The sequence below is a fragment of the Rhagoletis zephyria genome, unplaced genomic scaffold (genome assembly GCF_001687245.7).
Source record: "Rhagoletis zephyria isolate East Lansing unplaced genomic scaffold, Rhagoletis_zephyria_1.1 Rzeph_scaffold_03871, whole genome shotgun sequence".
Lineage (NCBI taxonomy): Eukaryota > Metazoa > Arthropoda > Insecta > Diptera > Tephritidae > Rhagoletis > Rhagoletis zephyria.
The window spans coordinates 13,152-34,804 of NW_016160954.1; the positions used below are offsets into that span (position 1 = coordinate 13,152).

At 38.0% G+C, this 21,653-nt stretch overlaps 4 protein-coding genes across 4 annotated transcripts; all 4 read left to right on the plus strand.

Annotated features, from left to right (window-relative positions):
* The first annotated feature begins 7,755 nt into the window (after positions 1-7,755).
* LOC108369828 (uncharacterized) lies at positions 7,756-8,553 on the plus strand. Its single transcript, XM_017625016.1, has one exon. It carries the CDS (start codon positions 7,756-7,758, stop codon positions 8,551-8,553), a length of 798 nt encoding a protein of 265 aa, XP_017480505.1.
* A 305-nt stretch (positions 8,554-8,858) lies between these two features.
* Positions 8,859-9,404, plus strand: LOC108369829 (uncharacterized). Its single transcript, XM_017625018.1, has one exon. It carries the CDS (start codon positions 8,859-8,861, stop codon positions 9,402-9,404), a length of 546 nt encoding a protein of 181 aa, XP_017480507.1.
* Positions 9,405-10,741: 1,337 nt separating this feature from the next.
* On the plus strand, positions 10,742-11,620 carry LOC108369830 (uncharacterized). The gene has a single exon (XM_017625019.1). It carries the CDS (start codon positions 10,742-10,744, stop codon positions 11,618-11,620), a length of 879 nt encoding a protein of 292 aa, XP_017480508.1.
* Positions 11,621-16,522: 4,902 nt separating this feature from the next.
* On the plus strand, positions 16,523-19,100 carry LOC108369826 (uncharacterized). The gene is made up of 2 exons (XM_017625015.1): positions 16,523-17,459; positions 17,587-19,100. Exons 1-2 carry the CDS (start codon positions 17,171-17,173, stop codon positions 17,772-17,774), a joined length of 477 nt encoding a protein of 158 aa, XP_017480504.1. The 5' UTR covers positions 16,523-17,170; the 3' UTR covers positions 17,775-19,100.
* Positions 19,101-21,653: the final 2,553 nt, after the last annotated feature.

The window sequence follows — 21,653 nt, forward strand, 5'->3', positions numbered from 1 at the left end:
CGGCCGCACGTGTGAGTAACGTATTGCCAGAATACGTTTCAAAATGTATTGCCAGATGTTTATTTTCTTTTTCGATGGTCATATTATTACCTTTTTATAATCAGGCAATATTAAAAAAGAATTTTTCACCATCGAATAAACAGTGAGTTACGTATTTGCAAATTATTTTTATTTGCAAATAGCTTACGTATAAACGTAGTATATAATAAATAATATTTTATTATAAGGGAACACCTAAAGAATACTGACCTTTGACAGAGGATAGGGGGGGCTAAACGTGGAATTTTCAACATTTTCAAAAGCTTATATTTCGAAAACTATTGAACCGATTTTCTAAATATCGTTGGAAAGATGATTGAAGGGCCTTTCATTTGATATATACATCTATGTATATAATGTATACACGTTGCGAGAAAAGGTAAAAAACTAAATTATTACTACGTAATTATTATTTAAATTATTATTACGTTACTATTTATATTAACAGATATGTTTATCAGAAATAGCACAAAAATACTAACAGATATGTTTATCAGAAATAGCACAAAAATACTTAATTTGATATATGACTTGTAGCAAAAAAATTCTTGTGGACTTCTACGGTAAGGAATTCTACGCTAAAATACTGTGGACGCAACTCCTATTTTTCGACTCCTATTTTTAGTTTTTTTCTAGTGAAACGGTGGGTATTCTTTATTTGTTCCTATTCGCCTTTATAATATTCTTACGCTGCACACATAATACTCACAATTGCTATTAAACTTATAAAATAATATAACTTATTATATTCGAATTTATAATATTCTTACGCTTTGAGCATCTGACAACACATCTTGAAACGTATTCTGGCAACACGTTACTCACATGTGCGGCCATCTTCGTTTCGGTCATTGTCCATAATTACACACTTACATACTAATTCGGTTGTCTAAGGGAGAGTAAACAAATTTATAAACGTGTTCCTGATCGTTAAATAATGAAATTAATAAAATATAAATTAGATAAACGTTCAAAGAGCTTAATTTAGTTGGATTAGTGTTTTCTGCACACTTGTACTTGTTTGAAATGGTTTGTTATCGTACATTTTGTTAGGTGAAATTTTCAACTTTAACAACAAATTTCTCGTAAACTATGGCCCAATTTCAGATGGTCTATTTAAGTAGAGATTGTTGATTAACTTTCACTATACATTTTCAGATCACACATTTAATCTGAACTTAAATGGCGAATATTGGCTATTTAAATATGAGATATGCAACCCTGTGTTTGTACCGAACAATCAAGATTGATTGGTAGGTAGTTTAATCAATCCCACCAAAAAACAATCAGCTGTTCAGCACAAAATGTAAACAAACAAGCAAATGCAACAACAATTTCAAGGAACAAGCAGCAGTGCTGCCAATTGTTTGGCATATTTAAACAAAGGAGATCTGAAACCCAACGAAAGTTAAATGGCATTTAAACAACAATCCAAAATTAAACTTAAGTGTCATTTAAATATTCATTTGAAATTGGCCCTATGAGTTTCCTCGCCGTCAGGTTTTCAGTTTTGTGATATGTGCGACCCCCTCTACCCCCCCATGTTATTTTCTTTGAAAAGTAAACAAAGAATATGAAGACGAAGCATAAAGGAAAAAATGCAAGCAATTTTGTAGCAAAAGTTTGTGCTAACCAATTTATTATTTTTGTAAGTGTTTTTGCAACCAATTACCGCGCATTTCATTTTAATTACATTTGCACAAAAAAATTATTTAAAATCGCTTAAAAATCACTGAAATAAACCACCGGCAAAATACAAAATAAAGAAAGAAGCAAAACAGAAATAGCAAATTTCAAAATTACGAACGTCACACACTTTTTTCTCAGTTGCTATTACAAATGGCGGCTTCTCAACCGGTCAGATCTGTTCTAATTGGTTCATGGACACGGTGCGGCGAACAAAGGTGGCGCCGTCAGTGATACCGCTACTTTGGATTTGCCGATTTTGACTAGGGTTGCCAGATTTTGAAACGGAGAAAGGAGTACATTTATATTTTCGATAGAAAAAAGCAGTAAATGACATAAGAAAGGAGAACAATTTCTTTTTTTAATCTTTTGTGCAATTTATTGTTACAAATTACCATTAATTAGGTACAAACAAACAAAGATATCTTAGAATTCTTTTTCAAAGCAACAATAAATGTGAAAATTAAATAACTATACGGGTTGGCTTTCCAATAGGGGTGGTGACGTGGCACCTTTTCCGACCTTTTTGGAGAGGGCATGAATAGGGCTGCCAGATATCTCTGTTGCCCAAACCGGGGCACTTTAGAGAGGGCCTCTTAAACTTTGTGCTAAACTCGGGAAAATTCAATAAATTTGCATACAAATTAGCAACATTCTAATCAGACTTTTTATAAAAATGTTTAAAATGAAGTTTTCCGGCCCATTAAATTTTAGTGATTTTTGGTATTGTTTTTACTGAGAGTTTCTCAGAGAGGCTCAAAAGCTACATTTTCAAAATTTTTCTAAAAGACCTCCGAGCCAATAATTTTGTACGACACTGTACGTACTTATAAGTCTAGGTTTCATGAAAGAAAAAAATTTAAGTACAAGATAACATTAAAATATCAGTCATATTTTTCGTTGCTGTGAACTTGTTTCAAAACTTCTGTCTTTTCCTTAATATAATTGTAAAACTCTGTGCACGTCATTTTGAACGTATTTAGGTACATATACTAATCATCAACTGATGCTTGTGTAAAGTTCAACTATCTCTAAATGTAACTATTTCACAAATTAAACCGGGGCACTGAGAAAAAGAAGTTTAGAATTAAAAAAGCGTGCTACATTAAAAAAATACGCATATGAAAGAGCACCAACCCAACTCGTAATACATTTAAGTATACAAATTTTAGTATGTATAGAAATATTCAATTCAAATACGCCCATATTAAAATGAAGCGATTTGCAATTACCGATTGCTTTTTCATAATTAAGTTAAAAAATATTTAAATTCCATGCTGGTTGTAATGGGAATTGAACCTTGACCCTCTGGAAATTAGCAAATTGTGGCAAGCATCTTCGCGCACTCAGCTACAGCTAGACATGTAAATGTCCATTTAAATGCTGAGTTTGAATCAACACCACGCGTGCGTGTTATGAAAGTATTATTTTTAAATACGAACATTTTTAAACGATAATCAAATAGAAAGTATTCATGTTTACCATGCGTTATTTCCCTCAGTGAATTCATAACATTTTTCTGAATATTACAATTTTTTTTCTTAGTGTAGTGATTTTTGAACTTTTATTCAAGTTTGTGCAATCAAATCAAAAACCGGGGCACTAAAACGAAACCCGGGACATTTTAAGGTTGGACCGGGACACCGGGACAAATAGTCTAAAACCGGGACATGTCCGGGAAAACCGGGACGTCTGGCAGCCGTAGGCATGAACCGCCATTGACAAAAATGTTACTCCCGACCACCTAGGGCCCCTATCGCTCCCTAGGGACTGGGGCAGAGATATCTGTTGCCAAAACGGGACACTTAAGGGTGGGAAAGGCCTCTCGCTCCCTTCCCTTTCGTTTCGACAAAAATTACGTACGAAAGTATGTAGTAAAATTTTATTTTGACAAACAAAAAAAAAACATAAAAAATGAGATCATGAGATCATTACAACGTACACCAGCAAAACAAAACAATTTATCACAGCTAAAGCACAGAGAATTTTTCACAATGCATGTACCTTTTTTGTTCCTTATAAAAATACAGTTTATACTAAATACATCACAAAACATAAACAAAAATTTCTAAACTTTGTGCAAAACTCGGGAAAATGCAATAAATTTGCATACAAATTCGCAACTTTCTATTCAGACTTTTTTATAAAAATGTTGAAAATGAAGTTTTGCAGCCCATAAAAATTTAGTTGATTTTTGGTATTGTCTTTACTGAGAGTTTCTTCCATATAAACTACTTATGTTCGACATTTTTTGGTATGTGGAAGACACTGTTAGCAAAAAATAAATAATTGCAAAAAATCAACGAAATTTTCTGGTAACTTCAGACTTGCACTTTACTAATTGGCTCAACAGCTACATTTTCAAAATTTTTCTAAAAGATCTGATTAGAAATTGTGATCTGATGAAAGAGTCTCCGAGCCAATAATTTTGAACGGCGCGGTACTTATAAGTGATTTAGGTTTCACGAAAGAAACAAAATTAAATACAAGGTAACATTAAAATATCAGTAATTTGTTTCGTTGCTGTGAACTTGTTTCAAAACTTCTGGCTTTTGCTTAATATAATTGTAAAACTCTGTGCATGTCATTTTAATGTATTTAGGTACATATTATATTAATCATCAACTATTGCTTGTGCAAAACGTGCTAAATTAAAAAAAAAAAAATCGCATATGAAAGGGCACCAACCCAACTCGTAATAAATTTAAGTATACAAATTTTAGTATTTAGTATAGAAATATTCAATTCAAATACGCCAATATTAAAATGAAGCGCTTTGCACTTAAAGGATGCTTTTTCATAATTAAGTTAAAAAAAAAAAATATTTGAATTCCATGCTGCCTGTACTGGTATTTGAACCCTGACGCTCTGGAAATTAGCAAGTTGTGGCAAGCATCTTCGTGCACTCAGCTACAGCCAGACATGTAAATGTGCATTCAAATGCTCAGTTTGATTCAACACCACGTGTTCGTGGTATGAAAGTATTGTTTTTAAATACGAACATTTTAAAACGATATTCAAATAAAAAATATTCATGTTTACTATGCGTTATTTCCCCCAGTAAATTCATAAAATTTTTCTTAATATTACAATGCGTTGTTTCTCTCAGTGTAGTAATTTTTATTCAAAATTTGTGCAATCAAATCGAAAACCGCGACACTTAAACGAAACCCGGGACATTTTAAGGTTGGACCGAGACTCCGGGACAAATAGTCTAAAACCGGGACATGTCCGGGAAAACCGGGACGTCTGGCAGCCCTACTAGGGACCCCTTAGAAAAATGACCAAAAGTCACAATTTTCACTTGCGCTTTTTCGTTTGAAAAAGGTTGAATATTGATTTGCACGGGACATTTTATATACCCTTGATAACAAAAGAGGTGCCTGCCCATCTTCTACTTAGTAAGGGTTATAATCCCTAAGCGCGGCCGAAAAGTGGGAGGAAATTAGCCTATATTTACAGAAGATATGTAATAAAGTAACCGACGAAGACTTGCGTGCCGCTTTTCTCCCAAACCCCCTGGTAAACCCAAATGAGGGTTAAATCTAAAAACTATACAATAACGACTTTTTTTACTTGCGCTTCTCTCTCAAAGTGTTTATCGCCGGTAAACCCAAATGAAGGTGAAAATTTAAAAACAAATTAATAAAATTGAAGTAAAATCTGTGGATAATTAACAATAAACTACTTTATTCGCAAAATCTATAAAGGCCAATTTTATTTTTCAAACAAAACTGTGCAACAGTTATTATATATTATTATTATAAAGGAGTACATTTCCAGATATTTTTTTGGGAGTACATGGGAGTACATTGCAATAAAAAGGAGTACGTTTACTCCCAAAAGCAGTACGTCTGGCAACCCTAATTTTGACAGTTGTGGTAACTTGTAAATAAACCTTTGTTTACAAATCAGCGAAAGAGAAATTTGAATTATAAGTGAAAAATCAGTTTAAATTGTGTTAATTTGCAATTTGTGAGTGATTTTTGAGTTGAAGACAGCGTAAAAACTAATACAATGAAGTGCTGTGTGTTAAATTGCGACAGCCCCCAAGATGCAAGAAGCGTAGGTGCAAGTGTCGCGCGGACGAATCGCTGCATTTTGTGTACATAGGGCACGACAATGCCGTTCCCGAAATGTTTCTCTATTATTATATTAACAGCATTTCCTCACAATGATTTTGTTTCTGCTACACGCAGCCTCCATTTGCAAGTTAGCTAATCAATCCCACAGAGATGCTGCTGCAGTTTTCTGCAACAGCCTTTGTATAAGACATCATGTCCCATCACTGATTTAATTACATGTGTATAAGCCATAATGTCCCATCACTGATTTAATTACATGTATATATTTTTCGTATTCAGTGGCATCACTTGTTTCTTTAGTTTTTTGTGGTTCTGTCGTTTCTCTGTTTCGTAGCGCTGCACATTGGCAGTCATAAGATTAAAATTGTAATTTGCTTATTATTATTATACAAATAAAGATCGACTCGGACAGACGAGTCCTCTGTGCAATAAATTATCATTGTTGATTTGATAGCGGTTGGATTTTTTGGAGCGGCCAACGAGTGGACGTCTGAATGTATCAAGGAGTTTCTGATACATTTTTGGTGCCTCCTGTGAGGAACAATTTTGAGGTGCATTCGCGAACAAGTGATCGAGGAAGTCTCGCTTGGATTGGCAGTGCAGCTGGAGTTACCGGCAAGGGCTCCACATATTTAGTTCGTATAACGGAGTACTGAGACTTTGCCAGAAGTGCGGCAATAGCGGTGATTTGTAGTCGCTTCGAGGTGGCACAACAACAACTCGTGAGCCGTTTAGAATTAACTGTTCGATAAGCCGCTAATCAACGTTTGCTTTGTGGCGTGATTAGGCAGATATCATTTTCTTGGGAAAACTGTACAATATATATTGCGGGATGACGTCTTTGAATTTACGTACTTCCGCGAAGTCATCGATTACGCGGATTTTTAATATGGTTCATACAGAGGACTACAGTCCAGACCAGGTCGAAATAGAGCACAGTACTGGGATCGTTTCGTTGAACATCATTTGGACTTAGTCGGACACTGTACGCTAGCACGGAAGAGCAATTCAACAAGGTTTGCATTAAATTACGTCGCTTGCTATTGCAATGCACTCCTGTTGAGCATGACTTCGTGCTGACCCAAGCAGCGGATTTGCGGCTAGATCCTGTTTCCATACCACCCTTCGATGGTCAGGTGGAGAACTGGCTTGTGTTTAAAGACATGTTCGAGACAATGGTCCACCAACGGACAGATCTCGAGCTAACATACAAGCTTAGTAAATTGCGGCAGTACGTCAAGCCTGAAAGTGTCCCAATGGTCACTGGGTTGCATACTGGAGGATATGAAGAGGTTTGGGCGGAACTGAAGCGTCGCTATGACAACCCCTATCTGCTGTCACAAACCCATGTGCAACGTATACTAGCTTTGCCAACTGGCACGGGACACACAGAAGGTGCTCCGTGATATCATCGACTGTGTACGTAACAGCTTTCGTGCATTATCTGTCATGGGGTTGCCGGTAACACAATGGGATGCGCTTGCGATTCCAATATTGCTGCCAAAGCTGCCGGTAGCAGCAAGAAATGATTGGGGCATGAGCCTCAAAGACAACGATATTCCCCGATTGGAAGAGTTATTGAGTTTCATCGAGCGTCGCGCGATGAATATGCCGGCTGCATCGTCTGTGTCGCATGGTGTGATCACCTCTTCACGGCATACGGCACAACGTGGGGCTAGAGCACACCTAGCGTCTGCACAAGCGAATGGTGCGAATACTTCAAGTTGTCCACATTGTTCGGAGAACCATCGTCTTGCCAAATGTCATCGCTGGCGGAATCTTGCAGTAACGGCTCGTTGGGAGACCGTTAAACGTTTGCCTTTGCTTCAACTGTCTACGTGACGGCCATGTTACGCGTGATTGTTCAGCGGGAGTTTGTACGGTTTGCCGCCAAAAACATCATACACTTCTTTGTCGCAGTCCGACTGTTGGTTCGGGTACTAGCATGGCCACCGGTTCCCACCAAATGGATTCAACGAATTCAAAGCCAGAACCTACAGTATCGCAGCCTCAGGTCTTCCCACGCGGTGAACAACAGTCAAATGTAGTTCAGTCTTTCTTGGTTCATGGTGATCACGTCGTGTTGTTGGCCACTGCGCAGGTTTTGCTCGCTGATCATCAGGGCAACCTACATAAATGCAGAGCTTTGTGTGATATGGGATGTCAGGTGAGCTTTTTATCAGAATCTATGTTTCATCGTTTGAATCTTCGTAGAAGACGCTGTGTCATGACTATTGAAGGCGTCGGCCAAAACTCAACGTACACTAAGGCCATTACCACCCTTAACCTGCGTTCGAGGATTGGTGAAGGGGTCGACATTAGTTTCAACGCTTACATTTTGAATTCGATCACTTCATCGACACCAGCGATTCCTGTAAACAAAGCCGCCTATGAGTACTTAAGTGGTCTACAACTGGCTGACCCTACATTTGGTTTACCGGGGTGCATCGATTTGCTTATCGGTGCTGATATTTGGAGCACCATCCTCCAAGATGGAGTGGTATCAGGAGGCTGTGATAAACCATGTGCATTGCGTACTCGACTCGGGTGGATTGTGTTGGGCCCGACTAATGCCCAATCGCACGAATCCAAGCCTCAGTCCTTAAGTACCAAATTGAAAGACCATGATCTTGATGAGCTTCTTCGAAAATTTTGGGATGCGGAAGAACCACCTGAAGGCAGCTATGTGGAGGACTGCGAGCAAATATTCATGGACACGTTTTCGAGGAATCCCGATGGTTGATATGTCGTACAAATTTTATTCCGATTCAATGCTCCGGTACTTGGAAATTCCCATAGTGGTGCCCTTCGTCAATTCTTTCATTCGCGCGAAATTCCGCGCGGTGTTTAATGCCTCGGCAAAATCGAGCAATGGCATATCATTGAACGACACGCAACTGGTTGGTCCCCAATTGGAGGACAATCTCGTCCACATCCTCCACAGATTTCGACGGATTCAAGTTGCCATTAAGGCGGACGTGGAGAAGATGTTCCGTCGGGTCGAGGTGGATAAAAGGCATCGCAAATGGCAGCAGATTCTCTGGCGGTATGGCTTGTGGACCGTACAACGCTATTCGCACATTGCAACAGTGCGCCAGTGATAACTTTTCAGTTATCCACAATGTTAACCGGGCAGCTGAGGCCAAGGAGAGCATCCTCTCAAACTTTTACGTCGATGATTACTTGGATAGTGTAGATACTACTACAGAGGCAATCGAGCGTGCTCGTAATGTCGGCAAGATCCTGCGCCAAGGCCATTTCGTTTTGAGTAAGTGGAACTCCAATTGCGCGCTGACCTTGACGGCTCTTGTGGATGCATCAGTTGCCACCACCGAGTCGTTTCCGAGTAATTCTGATACCACTGTACTGGGCTTGCACTGGAACCCTAATAATGACACTTTATTTTACAAAGTACGGTTGCCGGACCTCGATGCAATTCCTACTAAACGCAACGTACTTAGCGATGTCGCACGATTATACGACACATCGGGATTATTGTCGCCGGTGATCGTATGGGCCAAGATTTTTATTCAGATGCTTTGGAAGGCAGAGCTGCCATGGGATACAGCATTACCAGGCTATTTACGAGATTAATGGTTAACATTTCGGAATGGTTTGTACCAGCTTTCCAGTATTCAGGTCTTGCGTTGGCTGGGCATGACCAAGACGTCCACGGTAAACTTGCACGGCTTCTGTGACGCCAGCAGCAAAGCTTACGCTGCGGTCGTCTATGTGCGCATCGAAGATCCAGAGGGTGCGGTTCGCGTATCCCTGGTTGCGGCCAAAACAAGGGTAGGACCCAGTAAGGGTACTACAATTCCACGAATGGAACTCAGTGCAGCACAACTACTCGTTATGACGATGGAAGAGATTCGTCACGCCTTGCGACTGGACAGCGCAGATTGTATGTATTGGAGTGATTCGACCATTGTCCTCCACTGGATCCAGAAAGCACCGACCGTATTGAAGCCGTATGTAGCCAAACGTGTGGCATTCATACAAACTCATTCTGAAGTGAAGTATTGGCGACACATCCGAAGTGAACACAACCCAGCAAAATGCGCCAGTCGTGGCATTCCACCAACAGCGCTTGAAGATCATCTACTCTGGTGGACTGGTCCACCAACACTTGCTTCAATCGTATCACCGAGTTGCCTGCTTTGACTGACGAAGAACAACAGACAGCAACGTTGGAGAGCCGCCCCCCTCGCAGCTTGGTGACCGCTGCGACATGTGGGTTATTGCACACGGCATTCGGTGGCAGGCGAATTCCTTTGGTGGAGAAGTTTAGCCGTCTGAATAGACTGCTTGACACTACGGCACGTCTACGACGAATCTTACCTGCATTCCGAGGTCACCGAGGTGATCCGCTGACCACAGAGGAGAGGGCATGGGCCCTTGAGCTTCACATTCGACAGTCACAAGGTAATGTGTACCTATCAGATATTAATTCGCTCAGATCTCATTCCAGCATAAGTTCCACAAGTAAGCTAGTGTCCCTGAATCCCTTCTTGGACGAAAAACAGATACTTCGAGTCGGTGGTCACTTACAGAGAGCAGAGTTGTCATTTAATCAACGGCACCCGATTATTCTAGCGAAGGATGGAGCACTATCATGGCTGCTTATCGCCGATGCCCATGAGAAGTGTATTCATGGTGGCATTCAAGGGATGATGCAGTATTTGCGCCAACGTTTCTGGATCGTACACATGCGCGCATTGGCCAAGACGTTTGTCCATCGATGTGTTGTATGCCGCCGTCATCAGCGAATCACCCAACAACAACAGATGGCATCGCTCTCGAGATCGAGGGTATTGGTTGCACCACCGTTCACTCACACAGGCCTCGATTACTGCGGCCCAATTAATGTGCGATTGGGTGGTAAGAGGTCGAACGTTTTGACCAAGACTTATGGTGCGATTTTTGTCTGCATGGCCTCCAAGGCCGTGCATATAGAGCTGGCTGAGAATTTGACAACCAGGGCATTTATTGACGTATACGACCGCTTTACAAGCCGACGAGGTATTTGCGCCATACTTTACAGCGATAATGGTACGCAATTTGTTGGAGCCAATAAACAGCTGCAGCTTGACTTGGCGGAATGGTCGAACACGCAAGCGAAACAACATGTAGCCGCTGTAGGTACGAAGTGGAGATTCATCGCTCCTGCAGCTCCGCATCATGGTGGACTCTGGGAGGCCGCTGTGAGATCTGCGAAGATACACCTGTACCGGACGATTGGTCGTCAAACATTGAGATTTATCGAACTAAGCACTCTACTAACTCGGATAGAAGCGTGTTTTAATTCCCGCCCACTGGTGGCTCTTCACGATGATCCCGAAGGTGGTCTCGCACTTACTCCTGGAGAGTTCCTCATTGGACGACCGCTTGTTTCTCGCCCCGAGCCTGCAGTGCCTGATGTTCCTGAGAATAGTCTCAAGTATTGGCAGCGGCTGCAGCGCATGTATGAACATTTTTGGAAGCGATGGCAGCAAAACTACCTTACTTCGCTTCAGGCACGTGGTAAATGGGTACGTCCTCATCCCAATCTTCAACGCGGCGACGTAGTACTTATCCTCAACGAGAATCTTCCACCAGCTCACTGTCGTATGGCACGAGTCATCGATGTACATCCTGGCGACGATGGCCTAGTGCGCGTCGTAACCGTCGAGTACAACAGCGATAAGAGGACAGACGAAGGTCTCTATGTAAAGCATCGATGTCAGCGACCGGTTCAAAAGCTTTGCCGGCTAACTGGTCCCAACGAAGAGATCCTGAACCGTGACGGTTTAGCCGGGCAGGATGTATAAGCCATCATGTCCCATCACTGATTTAATTACATGTATATATTTTTCGTATTCAGTGGCATCACTTGTTTCTTTAGTTTTTTGTGGTTCTGTCGTTTCTCTGTTTCGTAGCGCTGCACATTGGCAGGCATAAGATTAAAATTATAATTTGCTTATTATTATTATAAAAATAAAGATCGACTCGGACAGACGAGTCCTCTGTGCAACAAATTATCATTGTTGATTGGATAGCGGTTGGATTTTTTGGAGCGGCCAACGAGTGGCCGTATGAATGTATCAAGGAGTTTCTGATACAGCCTTAATTGCAAAGCAATTGAGTGCATTAAAACGTTTGCCGAAGCAGCCTCAATTGCAAAGCAATGGAGTGCCACTAAAATGTTCACTGTTCTCTAATAGATTAGGTGAAAAATGCAATATTTTCGCATTTAGCAAAATTAAAACACGTTTTTCGCTGTAAAGTGAACTGCTTTGGCAGTTTCAACTCGTTCTTCTTTTCGCTCTATTCTTTGTTTACTTGTGGTACACAAATGTCAACGCCCAGGACGGCGCAATCTTGTATTCTATCATTCTTGGTTCATGGATCAGTTTGGGGCTAGAGCTGGAAAACTATCGATGGTCGAGCCATAAATCATGAACCAAAAATACAAGATCACGTAAGAACGCGACGTTGTATTTGTAACTGGTTTTGAGAAAAAAGTTTGCGAAAGCGGGTTCGTCAGCTGAGCATTTGTTTACATCACAAGCACCACTATTTTACACTTTTATTTAAGTAAAGAAGAGTTAATTCAACATGACAACAAATTTTCAAGCATTTTATTGCATCATTTTACCTAAATTGTGCGCTTAAAGTGGCTGACAATAATTTTGGCTAATTTTGGTTTTCGTTGTTTTCTTTGCTTTGTTTACTTTTCGCTCGTTTTCCAGTGAAACAAGATGGCGTTGAACCCGCTAAAAAAATCGACTTTTTCACTCTCTTGTTCTTACGTGATCTTGTGTCTTTCGTTCATGGCCATAAATAACAAAAACAAATAACTTATAGCCCGAACACAATGAATACGACAAGCTACAACCACAGCTGTCAAATTACTACTCTTATGTAGATAATTATTTTGGCGACGACCGGGCTACGCGACGGCTGTAGTTGTAGCCAGATTAGATCTATTTCTATTTTTCTGGCGACAGATAAGGTTCTTCCTCTTCTTTTATGTCAAACTCATACAAATTCATGAAGTCGCTGCCGCGTTCAACGAAATCATGTCGCCATCGACAAAGCGTTTGGATAATGAAGATGGCAAATTGGAAGCTGTGGTCGTAGGTCGTCGTTTTCAATGTGTTCAGAACTTTAAGGACGAGCACACCTAAAAGTTAAACATTTTAAAAATAGAATTATTAACAAAAATCAACAAAACCAACAACCACATGATCAAGTTTAAATAGTTCTGGAATAGCTGCGCTTGTATGTAGTTGGCTTAACAAATGAAAAAGTGGAAAAAAGCAACAAGTATTAAGGCGGACTTAGCACAGTGCGTAGGCAACTGGCTTTTCATTAAAAACGGCCTCAAGCTCAATACAAATTGTTGAATGTATTTTTTTTGTGTATGTTACCGCATAACTTTGGACGACGTTAACCGATTTCGATAATTCTTATTTCATCGGAAAGGTGGTACCTCAAGGGTACCGATAATTCGTGAAGAAATTAACGATAATATTAAATTTTTATATGAGATTTGAAGTCGTTTTTGTTTTTTGCTTAAAAATTACTTGTTGTATTATGGATTTGTCATATTTTTGTGATATTTATATACTTTAGCATAAAGAAATTGAACAACTTGAACCAAATCCAACATACATGCCTGATAGTTTGACCGCTCCTCAAAACTGATACATTATTGACTGACAAACTTGATGGACAATGTGTAGCTCGCATAACTTTCTTCTGCAAGCAGGTGAACACGGCCAGTACAATGAGAAAAATATGTGCTGTCCCTTTTACTCAAAGGAAGCCGGCTGAATTCATAGTTTTGTATACAATTCTGCTGTATTAACATACGTTGTAAGTGCAGTGAGAAGTACGTGTTGTATACGAGCCGAAGCCATATTAATTGTATAATTATAATTGATAGTAGGTCTCAAAAAATCTGCTAATTAAACCACTGTAAGTATGTTGTATTTCTTAGTAATGCTTGTTGATAATCAGCATTTGTTAGTGTTTGGAATGTAAACATATACCTAGGTTAATTTATAAATGTACCCATACACACCAGTGTTGCCACACTTTTTCTGATTTTTCTCCAAAATCACCAGAAAAAAATGACCAAATTCAACAAGATTTTACCAAACTTAATTTATGGCTGCGTTTCTTTATGCATTCCGGATAATCCCACTTCACAGCCGGAATAAACAGAATGCGTTTGAAATATACGTCAACATATCATCAGGAACGTTCTAAAGAATAAATAAACAAAAAAGTTTATTCCAAACGTTCAGAATGAATAAAGAAATGCAGCCTATGTGCATATATCCAAAGATACCAAGCTTTTCATGCAACCAGCAACATAAACGCTTGGTGGGGATTTCAAACCTGAGTATGGCCGAAGAAATAAATTTGTCGACTTCGCATTGTTTTAAGAACATGGTACTGTATTATGGCTCGTAATGGTATGCTTTGCAGTTGGATATAAAGCGTGGCTACGAATAACTGTTACCCCGGTCTTTTTTGAGAACTAAAAGGCTCCTTTAGAGATTTTGCAAAAAAAAGTATTTTATTGTTAATTTTCCACAGATTTTACTTTAGTTGTATTAATTAGTTATTACATGTTTATCCCTATTTACATTTGCCAGCAGTTTAAACTTTGAGAGAAAAGTTCATTTGGCACGCAAGTCTTTTTCAGGTGTATTTTTTCTTAGGCTTTGTATAAAAAAATACAAAAAAGAAAAAAACTATAAGGTTGGTCGAATGAATGCCCGTCCTAGTCACCAGTTCTGAGTCTATTCGATTTTTGAGTATGAGACCTTATGTTGAACAAAATGGGAAGTATAAGGGACTCAAAACGGAAAAAATTTGCCTATGGTTACAGAAGATATGGAATAATTTAACTGATGAAGGCCTGCGTGCCAAATGAACTTTTCTCTCAAAGTTTACACTGGCGGCAATTGTAAATAAGGATTAAAATTTAATAAGTAATTAATACAACCAAAGTAAAATCTGTGGAACATTAATAATAAAATACTGTTTTCGCAAAAACTATAGATTACCCTTTTATTTCTCAAAAAAAAAACTGGGTAACAGTTAATCGTCGCCACGCTGTACATCCCCATCCGTGAAAAAAGCTCAGGCCACAAAGCCACACGCTATTAGGCGCATAATGTTCCGTAGAGGGAATACCACTGAGATCCTACGACTTGGCACCATGCCACTTTTTCATGAGGCCGTAAACCTAAAATTTTGCAGCACTTTAAAATCAACATTTCTCCAGTTATGACCAATAAACATACAAACATATGTTAACAAGTCGAAAATATCGCAAAATTCACAGCAGTCGTGAAAGCTTTCGACTCACACATAAAGTTAAGGGAACAAGTGCAGAATAAGTCCCGTTTTTCGAAAATTACCCCTTTGCCACTCCATAGCACCTGCAACATAAGTTTACCACCCCAAAACATTTTGTATAACATTAGAATCAGAAAAAAAGGGCGGACCACGGCCACTTTTCGTTTTTTTTCTAGCTTAACGGGCCGTATTCTGCACTTATGCCAAAGTTAGGTTGCGTACTGAATTCCGGAATTTTTTGAACGAACATAACCATTTACATAGAATTCTACTCATATGGTTGCCGAGTTACACCGAAATATTGATGGCAATTGCAAAGCTGACGAACTGATAAGGAAAAGTACGACCATCCACTACCGTCTGGAAAAGGACAAGGTAGATATGACAATAGCCACTTTCAAGCAGTTTGTTAGAGATCACACAACCCTAGTAACCAAGGAACGCCGAAGAACTTTTAGACTTGCGAAACTTTCCGGATTACTTGGCAGATATATCTATAAAAGGAAACGCTTACGACTCACTTCGTAATGTAAAATCAGAAATTCTTTTGACCTATATTACGTGTAGGACCGAATGGAAAAAGTTGCCAAATTGAGAATTATGTTACCAAATTACCAAATATAAATAAAAAAAAAATGCCAATTTTGGTAAAAAATTTTCAAAGCGGCAACGCTGGTACACACCTACATACAAAGTATCTAACTACAAAGAAGGAAAAATTCACCACTTGAGTGACTCGGTGTTCAAAGTGCGTTCGTAAATAATTGTAATAAGTTACTGGGTTTAAATCAGTGCCCGCCAAACACTTTCCTGGGAAACGAACTATATTGGCCTTTCACATGTACACAATCGGTTTCTTACACGTACACTATCCGAACGTCAAAAGAAAGAGTAGAAGAGCAACAAATTTTATTTAGTTGCATGCAAACAATAGGCGAAGCAGGTTGATGACGCATTAAGGCCTGTATGCAGCTCTCAAGAAAAGCAAAAACTCCATATAAAATGACGTACAAGAAATGGCTAAGAAATTTACTTGAGCCAAATTTCCTTAAGGCAGTACGCAGTTCTTAAGAAATTTCCTACGCTTTCTACTACGGTTTTCTAAAGTTTTTTGTGAAAAAAGAGCACAAGGCAACCCAGGTTTNCAGGCTGTGAGGTATCAAAAATGTCAAAATTCCTTGGACACACACGCGAAATAATGGCAATTTTTTCTTGACCGTTTTCTTGAGAGCTGCATACAGGGCTTTATTGTTGAATAAAGTAGGTACACTGAGCAGAATGAATAAATATTCATTCAAAAATTTTATAACACAATTTTTCGTACATACACCCCTAAAAATAGGTATAAATATTAGAGCTCTTGAAATTGTTCGAATAATTCGATTATTCGAATATTCGAACGTTCGAATGGCAATTGTTTGTACGATTGGAAATCGAATGTTACTATTCGAATAGTTGATTCTCTTCGATTATTCGAATAGTCGCAAAGCTACGATTATTCGAATAACTTCTTAAAATCGAATATTCGATCGTTGTAATAAGTGTTATTTGTCAAAAAAAAAAAAAGAATTTATAAATTTTGTGTGTTTTTGTGAACATGAGTGCAAGAAAACAAAGTTGGGTGTGGAGTTTTTTTACGAAGTGCAGTGATGGTAAGCAAGTTACCTGCTCCATTTGTGGAGCAGTCCTTAGTTTCCACTACTCCACTTCCTCGCTAAGCACTCACTTGAAACAAGTCCATAAGAAGGAACCGATTCGTGGTGGTGGCATGTAAGTACAAATAAAGAAAAATATAAGTTATAAGTAAAATATAGAGCACAAGCTTGTTACACATATGTAGAACACCGGACACGAATATCGATGCAACAAGTGGTGAATGCGTTGAAACGCAGGCGAGCACCTCGGGTGGCCGTAAGAGAAAAAAGCACGACACCGTTCATGACTGCACATTTGAACGTCAGGAATTGATATCTCGTGGAGTGGCACGCCTAATCGCAAGTAACATGTTACCAATCTCCTTCCTTTCCTCTGAAGGCTTTCGCGACTTTATGAAGTTATTGGAACCAGGATACAAAGTTCCCTCTCAACAAAGTATACTCTCACGCTTACAATTGTTTTATAATGACGTAAGAGAAAAAATTGCAAACGATTTGGCGGAGGTAGAAAGCGCATCAATTTCAGTGGACGAATGGACATCAAGAACTCAAGATTGTTATTTATCAGTCGAAGCCCAGTATATTGACAAAAATAGTGAATTGTGCAAAGTTACACTTTGTAACGAGCAACTAGAAGGTAAATCTATTAAAATAACTACCTTGTATGTAGATATATAAAATAAACACATACACTCATACATACATGCATAATTTGTGTTTTAATTTTAAGACATGTCAATTGTTTAAATAATTTGTATTTATAGACCGACCAAATGCTGAAAACATTGCATCCGCAATAGAAGTAGTTTTAGCCGATTGGAACATTTCCGACAAAACGCAAGCGATAACGCACGACAGTGCATCAGTCATGAATGCAGCAGCGCAACAACTTTTTAATATAGGGGACAGCATCAAGTGCAGCGCTCACCTTTTGCAGCTTGTGACGCATTAGCAGCTGTACCTGATTACGATAAAATTTGCAAAAAAGGACGAAATTTAACAGCACATTTTCATCGCTCAAATATTGCCATAACTGCACTAGTAAACCGCCAAGTACAGTTGGGGATAAAGGAAAATCGACTCATACAATGCTGCGAAACACGTTGGAACTCCAAATATTACATGTGTGAGAGGCTGCTTTTGAATCGAAATGCAATCTGCCTAGTTTTATCAGATAAAACCGTTACAAAAACTTGCGATGCGCTGAGGCTAGAAATGCAAGAGAAGGAGTGGGGTGAAATGCAGAACTTGGTTGACATTTTGAAACCTTTTGATAAAGCGACTGCAGTGCTATGTGGTGGCAAAAATGTGACATTGTCTTTAGTGCGACCTTTAATACACCGTCTTATTAAAAACCACATGGCCGCATCGTCGGAAGACGATGCAAATAAATATATATTCAAAGAAACTGCACATAATTCCCTTTTTGAAAGGTTCAATATGGGTTGTGTTTTAGAAAAAGTTTCAGCTCCAATAATTTCCTAATTTTTAGACCCCAGATATAAGAACCTTAATGATGAAGATTCGCAAACAAAACACAAGGTTTATGACTTTATCAGAAGCCAACTTCAAGTAAGCAATGTCATTAACCAAGAAACAGACAGCGTAGTACATACCGACTTGGATTTTTTGTTTGATGGTGAAATCCCAACAAATAATGTTATGTCACAAATCGACTCTTATTTGGCTGAACCTCAGATCGGCCACAACATTCATCCCCTAACATGGTGGAAAAATCACCGTGCTATTTATCCGGAACTTTTCAAATTAACCGCAAGATATTTGTGCATACCAGCTACATCGGCAGAGTCCGAACGCACTTTTTCAATTGCTGGGAATATTGTCACGCCACGTAGAAGTTGTTTGTCACCGCAAAATGTTAGCCTTCTTACATTCCTGTATAATAATAAGCGTTTCTTCACAGATATGTGTCCATTTTAATAACTTAATTATTCCTCTTAGAAGGTAAAATGCATTTTATGTGATTTTTTAACCTGTTCATTTATATTGTTGCTGAATAATTACAAAATTGTCTCAAAACAAACTTATGTTCCTACATTTCAATTTATTTAAATGTGTACATACTTATTCCTACACACATTTCAACATTCGAATAATCGAGCACCAGTTATTATTCGAATAATTGACTACGAGCAGGTTATTCGAATAATCGACAGTGAGCGATTATTCGAATACTGCTAATCGAATTTCACTATTCGAATAGTATCATATTCGAATAATTCGAATATTCGATTAATCGAATATCAAGAGCTCTAATAAATATGGTACCAAGTCGTGCTTTTCTTCATATTAAAAGAACTTTGTGAATTATGTATTTTTTTTAATACCAGACTACTCCTCAATTAAAACATACAATATGTTTTGTTATTTATCTTTTGGTTTAATCGTTATTTTAAATTGTTCTTAAATGTCAAGTTTTACCTAATTTTAAAATAAATATATATTAGATATATATATTTTTATTTTATTTCTACTTGAAATCAACGAAACTTTCTTTTAATGTTCAGAGAGCTCGAAGCACGTTATATTTTTTGCTCAGAAATCCACACTTAAATTATAAAAAAATAATAATTTTGTACAATACATACAAAATTTTACCAACTTTCTTCTTTCTTAGCGCCGTTAACTTTCATTATATGTTTCTATGTTGTTCAGATCTAAACGGCAAAAAAACATACCAAAGTTTTTATAATAAGTAATACAACACAGAAATTTTTTTCCGTGCATTACCACCAACACATTCTCATTTTTTGTTTCATAGCTAATGCATTCTCATTTTAAGACTTTGCTCTTTTTGGCGGGCACTGGTTTAAATCATGATCAGGCATGGGCAGAGAACGAGCACATGGTCAAAGAGCGTAATCATCATGTGTACGTATACAAGCAAGAGCGTAACGATGAGAACGCGACAGCATGCAAAATGACCCAGTAGAAATCTTAAGCATACAACATCGCTGTTGGTGGCATGAGCTTGCTGCTGCGTATACATGCCAGTATAAATGAACCTTCATTTCCATTTAACACATGTGGTTTCTCAGAGCGTATGCGTACCTTAATCATACACTTGTATTACTGCTGTATGCATATGGCTGTATTAATGTTTCAAACATACAAAAATGCATTAATGGAACAGTATTAAAGCATTCTTACAAGATCCCCATATGTAAATGCTACTTTTCTGATACATTTTAATATACGGGGATATACAAACAAGTAGCACTTACATATGCAAATGCATATCTTGTAAAAGCTCGTTTGTGATGAAAATAGTATCGCACAACACGTCCGTTCACTAAAATTTTTGTACAAGACTGAAAATATTACAAAAATTCCACTTCAAATTAATCAAGAAATGTACTTAAAACAACGACAACGTACATTCGCTTGCAATTCGCTAGAATTTGAATTTATTCGTGGAAATTCATGACTACGAATGAATTGTTCACACTAATTTACTCATATAGCAAGCATCCTTCAAGAATGCATACAACCGATTTCTACTGGGGAATTAGGCACACTAACACATTCTCACTTTTAGCTATCGCTTGGTTTTGGTAGTGCCCACCTCTGATCATGATTCAATAATACAAGGTTGGATAAATATTTAGTTTGTTCCAGTACTTCGGACTAAAACCTGTGGACATGTCAAACTACAATTTTACTCTCTCTAGTGAGAGTAACAGGAGAACAGATGCAGAAGTGTACGGGAGCGCAAAAAGCACTTTTTCCGGCAAACACGTCATTTGGTTTGTTTACTTGTCATTATTACAAGACTGATTTGGCTGAAAGATCACTAAATAACTTAAAATCTATATAATTAATAATAATTGCATATATATTCGAATATTTCATTATTTACTTCCATTTTTTAACAAATGTAAGGTTATTTGCTTTCACCGCATTCTGTTTTTGTACACAAATGCAACTCTACCTATCGTTTGACACTTTTCATGATTTGCCAGAAGAAAAACTCCGGACTAAATCTTGAAACATCATTCTGGGAACAGTTGCTCAGTTACTCGCACTAAAGTGTTCCTAGATACAGAATTTTTGGCGTACGGGAACGACTTTGGACTAAGTCCTGCAAAACCTGCAAATCGTAGACGTAGTGGGAAAAGTAGTCTGGTAGTGCTAAAATGCGTTTTTTGTATATTATATTGAATTAAAATATTAAAGCAGATTCCATTGATCTACACAATAGACAATGAATTAATTTTTTTATGGTGTATTAAACATGCTATATAGATATTAAAAATGCAATAAATGAAAATGAAAGAAAAATCTTACCGACAAATATTCCCAAATATTCAAAATAAACTATGGTTTTATTAAAACTCCAGTATATATTAAATAAAATTAATGGAATTCAAACAAATCCTTTATTCAAAGGGACTATATTGCACACCGTCTTCAAAAGAGTCACAACTCTAAATTTGGCATTTTTGAGATTATGCGCTAAAAGTGTACACAGGGCTTTTATTTACCTTTCAGCAAAAGCTGGATAAAATTTTTGTTATAATTTGTAAAAAAGACCTAAGGTAAAGTCGTCCTAGCCCATATGATTATCATGTGCTAAGAAATAGTTTTTCGCATTTTCTGACAAACGTATTGTTTTGAGTTGTGACTCTTTTGAAGACGGTGTGCAATATGAAGAAATATACAACTAGTAAAGATTCAATTAATACAATGTATATAAATTAATCTTTTTAAAAAATTATTATATTTGTTGCATTTAAAAATTACATGTTCAATATCTTAAATTGATTTACATTTGGTGGACGGACACACAAAGTGATCCTGACCTGCACAA